Source organism: Rhinopithecus bieti, unplaced genomic scaffold (genome assembly GCF_001698545.2).
Source record: "Rhinopithecus bieti isolate Rb0 unplaced genomic scaffold, ASM169854v2 scaffold_13262, whole genome shotgun sequence".
In the NCBI taxonomy this organism is placed as follows: Eukaryota; Metazoa; Chordata; class Mammalia; order Primates; family Cercopithecidae; genus Rhinopithecus; species Rhinopithecus bieti.
The window spans coordinates 4521519-4529209 of record NW_016808004.1 but is presented as its reverse complement, the minus strand read 5'-3'; the positions used below and the strand labels follow the sequence as shown (position 1 = coordinate 4529209).

Sequence of the window (7691 nt, the reverse complement as noted above, 5' to 3'; positions counted from 1 at the left end):
TCAAGGCCAGTGCTTGTTTAGCTGCTAGAGAAAAAGAAAAGCCTTGTGGCAGTGAGAACAGAGTTCATTCTTTTAAGTGTGGGGTGCCTGACTTAACCCTTGCCTGGCATGGCCTTAGGTCCTGTTTATAATTTAGCATCTTATTTGCCATGAAGAGTCTGCCATGTCAGTCTTACTATCTCCATTTTGTCTTACTGTCTCTATTTTAACAGTAATGCTGGTCAGTTGTTGTGTCTGAACCACAAAAAGGAGGGGGTGTAACGAAGCTTCTGACCTCCTGTCCTGTTGTGGCTGGGAGCTCAGTTTTAAAGTTTTTCTGGGGTCCCGTTGGCCATAAAGGGGTCCATTCAGTTTGCTGGGGCTTATAATTTTATTTTAGTTTACACTTAAAATTTTCTTAGAATCAGTTCTCTTTTAAATGTACATAAATGTATTTTAAGAAAGTTTATATGCTCAAATTTAATTGAGAAACCAGTCTCACCTGTCACACACACAAACTGACATCACAGTAAGTTCATAGCAAATAAAGCATCATCATTCATTTCTGATCAGATACAGCTGCCGGGCTGAAGGGCCAGACATCAAGGCTGAGAGGCGGGTAGAAGTCCCATGGTCAGGGCTCTCAGCTGGGGAGGGGTATCTCTGTGCCAAGCTAGACTGTGTTTAATCCTTTTAATCACAAGAGACAAAAATCCTCAGACACAAGAGGGTATGTCAAAGGGTGTCAGGCCTCCCTTTCTTTTCTTTCTTTCTTTCTTTTTTTTTTTTTTTTTCAAGATGGAGTCTTGCTCTGTTGCCCAGGCTGGAGTGCAGTGGTACAATCTCAGCTCACTGCAACCTGCGTCTCCCGGGTTCAAGCGATTCTCCTCCTCAGCCTCCTGAGTAGCTGGGATTACAGGTGCATGCCACCAAGCCCAGCTAAATTTTGTATTTTTAGTAGAGAGGAGTTTTCACCATGTTGGCCAGGCTGGTCTTGAACTCCTGGCCTCAAGTGATCTGCCCACCTCGGCTTCCCAAAGTGCTAGGATTACAGGCGTGAGCTACCACGACCAGCTATCAGGCCCCCCTTTCTTCCCTAACAGTGTGCCAGTGGCTCCTGCCCATGGTGACTTCCACAGTGCCTGCTATGGCCCGACCCCCAGCAAAGCACCTGCCAGGCTTATCTCACTCCTTCCTCACAGCAGTCAGGGAGGTGGGGTCTTTGACTTTCCCCATTCTGCAGATGAGGAAACTGAGGCAGAGATAGGCTGAGACTATTGCCCAAGGTCACAGAGCAAGTAAATAGCAAAATCACGTTTCAGAGCGAGGCAGGCTGCTCCACAGGCTGGCTCAGAACAGCTGGGGTGATGGAGACCTGCATCTACAAAGATCCAGCAAGCAGAGGCTCTGCTCCAAGGCGGCCCAGCAGCGGCAGACAGGGTTACTCATTTCCTCCTGGTCGCACACGTGCTAAAAATGCTACCTAATAATCACTGCCTCTCGATCCCCTCTGCTTCCCATGAGAAGGAAAATTTGTCTTGGAGGATATTGAAAGATCCCAGCCTCCAAAGTAAGTTTGCCTAAGCAGTTTCCTTTATAATACAATGACCAAACAGAGGCTGTTTCCTTCAGCTCAGGGGACAAGAAAGGAGTGGCTCTCTCCCTCATGTTTCTCGTTATTTGTGTCATAGGCATGTATCACCTGAAATTGCCTGAGAGGCTCAACCAAATTTAGTCACAAGATCTGCGAACACTTCCCTAGTGGGTGCTGAGGTTCTCCAAGGAGCTGCTGGGCCCATGTGCAGACAGATAAGCAAATGGCTGGGTGAGCGCATCCGTAAGAGGTCATGCTCTTGGTGTACATCTTCCTGTAAGAGGTCATGCTCCTGGTGAATCTTAAAGGATGCAGCGTGCCAGGCAGACATTCCACAGGGCTCCAGAAAGAGGGCAGTGCAGAGGCAAAAGCACAGAGACAAAAGTCTGCGTGTGGGTGGGGAGTGAGGGACATGGCTAGCCTACCACGAAGCTTCAGATCAGGAAGAGATGACAGGTGAGGCTGGACAGGGTGGCAGAGGGTGTCCTGAAGACAGTGGGGAACCATGAAAGACATGGAGCAGGGGCATGGTGAGATTAAATCTGTATAGCAGAGGCAGAGGCCAGCATCAAGGAGACAACAATCCTGGCAAGACACAGATAAGACCAGCACTAGAGAAGAGACGGCCAGCAAGGCTGATGAGTATGTATTACATAATGCCCATGGGCCAGGCAGAGGTGCTGGGGAGGTAAGAGTTAATGGGACAGAGTCTCTGCCCTCTTGACTCTCACATCAATGGGAGGAGACATTTAATAAACACATAAAAATGTAAAAATAAGATCATTTCAGATCCTGATCAATGCTAAGGAAAATATGAAATGGAGTATTATGGTACAGAAGGATGGAGCTGTGCCTTGGCGAGGGAGGCCTTTGAGGAGGGGTCATCTGAATTGAGATGAGAATGATGATCAGGAGGAAGCCATGTGGGGCTCTGGGGGAAGGGCACTCCAAGAAGAGGGAACAGCAAGTGCAAAGGCCCTGAGGCAGGAAAGTGCCAGAGTGTTTGAGCAACAGAAAGAAAATCGGTGTGGATGGACATTGATGAGCAAAGTAGAGAGTGGGTGATGGGGTCAAGAAACAGGCAGGGGCCAAGCTACAGCGGGGCCTGTAGCTTCCTGACCACAGGAGCACAGGCTTTCTTTTATTTGCGATGGGAAGTCAAGAAGGCTAATGAAGACCAGAGCAGTAGCAGCACAGGGAGAAGTGGTTAAGTTCTGAATAGATCCTGGTGGCTGAAACGACAGGAATTACTGATGGGTTGGACAAGAAGGAGAAGTGACTCTTCAGAGGGGTTTTATGGAAGAGAGAAGCAGAAAAATTAAGGCAGGATTTTTCAAAAGGGCAGTATTATAGGCTGCTTTTTTGTTGTTGTTTGTTTGTTTGTTTGTTTTGAGACGGAGTTTTGTTCTTGTTGCCCAGTCTGGAGTGCAATGGCACCATCTCGGCTGACCACAGCCTCCAGTTCTGGGTTCAAGTGATTCTCCTGCCTCAGCTTCCCAAGTAGCTGGGATTACAGGCATGTGTCACCACCCCCAGCTAATTTTATATTTTTAGTAGAGACAGTGTTTCTCCAAGTTGGTCAGGCTGGTCTCGAACCCACAACCTAAAGTGATCCACCCACCTCAGCCTCCCAAAGTGATGGGATTACAGGCGTGAGCCACCATGCCCAGCCTGGCTGCTCCTAACCTGATGGAATGACCCAGTGAAGGAGAAACTGATGATGCAGAGGAAGGGGCACCTGATAGGGCAATGTCCTGGAATGGTGAAGAGGGGAGAACTCACAGCATGAGAGCGGGGCTTGGCCTTCGCCTTGGTTCCTATTGCTGGTGTCACAAGAGGCTTAATACATCACATATTTATTTTCTCACTCTTCATCACGCAGCTCCTGTGGGTTCTTTTCTTCCAGCCTTCCTGAGGTAGATCAGCAGGACCTGTTTTCTGAGCACCTGTCAGGACCCCTGGTCACCATCCTGCTGACGGCAGCAGGATCTGGTTGAAACAAGGTGTAGTGAAGAAGTTGGCAGAAACCAGAAACCAGCAGATGGGGACGAAAGCAACCACTAGTTGTCCTCACTGCTCTCTAACATAGACACTCCCTCCCCCACCCTCACCATGGTAGTTTACAAATGCCATGGCAACATGCCACGGCAACAACCTGAAAGTTATAGGGTTCTGGAAACTCACCACCCCTTTTCTAGAAAGTTCTAAATAACCTACCCCTTAATTTACATGTAATGAATATAAAGCAGCTTTCTTCACCACTGGCTCTTTGACTTCTTTCCTGGCCCAAGCCAAGAGTCCTCAGCGGCTAAGCCCTGTTGTGGGGCTTCACCTGCCCTGCATCACTTGTAGGTGGAAATCAAGGTGATGCAGGGCAGGTGAGCCCCCACAACAGGGCTCACCTGGCAGGGCTGCATTCCTCTCTGCATTACCCATATGGGTAAGTACACATGGGGAAAAAAACAGTCTTGCCTGATGTTGGGATGAGGGGGAGTTTTTATTTTCTTATTCCTGTTCATCTGAATATTCTAATTTCCCACAATGAAAATCATTTATTTATTATTTATGTAGTTTTTTAAATCACGAAACCTGTCTATGTTGATGTAGTTTTTCGTTTTAAGTTGTACATGCTGAAAATAAGGAAATCTCAGAGGCTCAAGAAGAAGGAGGGCACACAGGCCCCACCAGATCTGGTCAGGACACATGACCTGGCGGCTGCAGCGCCCCCACTCACTCCAGAACCCCTTACCCACCTGCGTGGGGCTCACTGGTGAATGCGTGCAGGGCAGAGGAGGCGGAACATGCCAGGGCTCCATGGGGAGGGAGGGAAGGCCCTGACAGGCTGAGGCTCCTCTCCAGGGTCCAGGCTCTAGTCGGAGTCCCCACTGAGCACACATTAGGGGACCCCCAGGAGCAACCAGGCCGGCAAGCAGGTGTGACTTCAATGGGGGAACAGAACCTTCTCCACCCTTCTCTGAGCCCAGGATCAGTGGGTGGGGGAAGCAGAGCTGGGGCCTGGCAGCCTCTCAGGGCCTCCCAGGAGGGTGAACACCCAACTCCTGCCCCGAGAGCAGAACCAGGTGGCAGGGGAGAGAACAGGAGGCCTCCCAGGGAAGGACTCAGCCTGCTTAGCCATGCAGGAGGAGGGAGGCTGGCCTGAGAAGGGTGTGGGACCAAAATAAGAACAGGCACACCCCCCTGTAGGACCGAGGAACATTCCCGAGGGTCCAGCGTGTCAATGAAGTGCATTTAAAACTTCCGTCAGCCTTTTGTCCTTGGCTTTTCCTGCCAGGCTTCTGTAACTTCTGTGTTTTGACCTTATTTTATTTATTTATTAATATGGAGTCTCACTCTGTCGCCCAGGCTGGAGTGCAGTGGTATAGTCTCAGCTCACTGCAACCTCTGCCTCCCGGGTTCAAGCAATTCTCCATCCCAAACTACATTTATGTTTTATAGGAAGCTTTATGTCACTAACATAAATGGAAATGGAAAATGGTGTCCCTCCCCTAAGTAGACTGTGCTCTAGAAGGAAATGTACTGCAAATGTTAAACCATAGGCCAAAATTCTAGCTAGAGACTTACGCTTGGTAGAAGCTCTGCTTCCCAGGCCTGCAGCTGTTTGTCAGAAAGAGGGATGGGGAAGCGCTAAGCAGGGGCTAAAAACCATGGCACCAAGAAGAGAGGGGAGAGTTAAAAATGAAGTCACTCTCCCCACCATGGTGTTCTCAGCCAGTGGGAGCTGCCCAGCCCACACCTCTGTGAGGCAGGCAGTACGGGGTCACTGCTCCCACTTTACAGATGAGGAAAACTGAGATTCGGAGGAACAACCAGCATAGCCACATTTCTCGGGGGTCTCCTAGTTCCCCACCTTCTGGGAGCAGGCGAGGGGCCACCTCAGTCCTCCACAGACCCGATCCCAAAGCCCGTCACAGCACTGGCGGCACAGTGGGACACCCTTCATAAACCGGGGTTGAGATGTGGTTCTGTGCCCAAGGCGCGGGCCCCTGAGGGCCTCCAGCCTCTGGAAATAGGCCCCAGGGCTGCACTGGGGGGATAAGCCAGGCTATTTTCATCACTTCCTTCCACCCGCTTCCGCAGGGGCCACCTCAGCTGCATCCCATAGAGTTGCCACCCAGACCTCAGTCAGGACCTTTCAGGCCAGGCGGGAGCGCCCAACCGAAGGCTTCACAGGTAAGTGGCCCTCTGTATTACCCAACATGGCCTCCCACAGGGAGAGAGGAGGTCAACTCCTGTCCCCTTAACAAGACAGGGTTGCGTGGGACATTCTCTCTGAGACACCATCTCCTTGGCTGAGTCAAGATTAATGAGTTGATTTGACACTTACTGACTGGAAACCTACTGTGGGTGGGGGGAGCTCTGCTTGTGGAGGGGAAACGCCTGTGGGGAAGAACCTAACAGAGGGCCGCGGTTCCGGAGACCTGAGTGGGAGTCTGGCCTCTGACACCACACCGGGCGGCCCTGGGCACACTGCTTTCCCTCTGTGGGCCTCAGTTTCCCCAAGTCAGTGTTAGCCCAGATGAGTGGCTTTCCAAATGGGGCCCCACTGGGTTCCCCTCCCTGCTCTAGTCAGTGTCCCCATCCCACTGTCTTCTGCATCTGGAAATCAGGTAACAGCTCACTTAGCTGGCGGGGGTTGCTGGGTGCAGCCTGGAGGCCCCTCCAGGGCTCTTTCCTAGTCTCTGGGGTGTGTGGTCCTGGGCTGGGACTCATTTAGCAGCCATCTGCTCCTCTCATCCCCAAGTAGGGGATGGGGTCTCTGCTAGGGGCCAGGAAGTCCCTTCCCCTTCCCAAAAACAATCTTACCCCAATCCACAGCTGCCCTCACCACCCTGCCTTCAACAGTGTCCAGAGAGGGTCAGCCAGGCCTGGGTTGGGCACGCTCTACCTTCCCCAGTCACCAGCCTGTTTCCCGGAGGAGAAGACTGAGACCCGAGAAGGGAGGTGAGTGCACCCTGTCCCATGTCAGGCTCCGCTGCATCCCCGGTGCTTGCCGTCCCTGAGGATGGGTCAGCCGCCAGGCCCTCCCTCACAGCTCCTCTCTCTGCAGCCAGCCTGTCCCATGCCTGCCTGGGAAGCCCTGTTCCTGCTCTGGGCCACAGCAGAAGCCATCAAGGACTGCCCTATCCCCTGCACCTGCCGCGCCCTGGAAACCATGGGGCTGTGGGTGGACTGCAGGGGTCAAGGGCTCACGGCCCTGCCTGCCCTGCCGGCCCGCACCCGCCACCTCCTGCTGGCCAACAACAGCCTTCAGTCCGTGCCCCCGGGAGCCTTCGACCACCTGCCCCAGCTGCAGACCCTCGATGTGACGCAGAACCCGTGGCACTGTGACTGCAGCCTCACCTATCTGCGCCTCTGGCTGGAGGACCGCACACCTGAGGCCCTGCTGCAGGTCCGCTGTGCCAGCCCCAGCCTTGCTGCCCATGGCCCGCTGGGCCGGCTGACAGGCTACCAGCTGGGCAGCTGCGGCTGGCAGCTGCAGGCGTCCTGGGTGCGCTCAGGGGTCTTGTGGGACGTGGCGCTGGTTGCCGTGGCTGCGCTGGGCCTGGCTCTTCTGGCTGGCCTGCTGTGTGCCACCACCGAGGCCCTGGATTGAGCCAGGCCCCCCAGAACCCCTGGTCCCAGGCCAGGGGGCCAGTCCCTGAGGCAGGTCCCCAGACTCCACCAGGCCTGGTCAGCCCAAACCACTAGAAGCCCAAAATAAACTGGCAGCTCGGCTGTTTTATGTAAGCTCAGAGATCTTTTTTCCCCTTTCGGCACTTGAGTCTGTCTACTTCTGAACACCTGGCTCCGTTTTGTTATAACCAGACATCAGTTGGGGCTTCCCTGTTCCTCAAGTTGTTAGTAAAATGGACTGCCCACCTCCCCCACCTTTCACCCTTAATTACACAGTCTCTGGACAACCCAAGCCAGGACCTGGGACTCTGGGTCTCATGGCCTCAGCCGTCTGCTTCTGGTGTGGGTCACCCTGGACAGCCCAGGCCAGCTTCACACTGGGGCCCAGCCCTCACCACATTCCCCAGAAATCTCGCTCTCCCAGCACAGTAGTGAGCAGAGCAGGGTGTCCCAAAGGCCCCTGGAGGGAGGAGAGGAGGGGCTT

General features: G+C 53.1%; 1 protein-coding gene across 3 annotated transcripts; it reads left to right on the top strand.

The window, feature by feature from the left end:
- Positions 1-1785: 1785 nt before the first annotated feature.
- On the top strand, positions 1786-7326 carry GP9 (glycoprotein IX platelet). Of its 3 annotated transcripts, none has more exons than XM_017884962.1 (4): positions 1786-1804; positions 5672-5764; positions 6410-6535; positions 6642-7326. In XM_017884962.1, the coding sequence occupies exon 4, from the start codon at positions 6654-6656 to the stop codon at positions 7185-7187; it is 534 nt and encodes a 177-aa protein (XP_017740451.1). In that variant the 5' UTR covers positions 1786-1804; positions 5672-5764; positions 6410-6535; positions 6642-6653; the 3' UTR covers positions 7188-7326. The 3 variants fall into 3 exon arrangements, with proteins under 3 accessions (XP_017740451.1, XP_017740452.1, XP_017740450.1); XM_017884963.1 differs by lacking the exon at positions 1786-1804 and adding an exon at positions 3927-4013 and having other exon boundaries at positions 6437-6535; XM_017884961.1 differs by lacking the exon at positions 1786-1804 and adding an exon at positions 3927-4013.
- Positions 7327-7691: the final 365 nt, after the last annotated feature.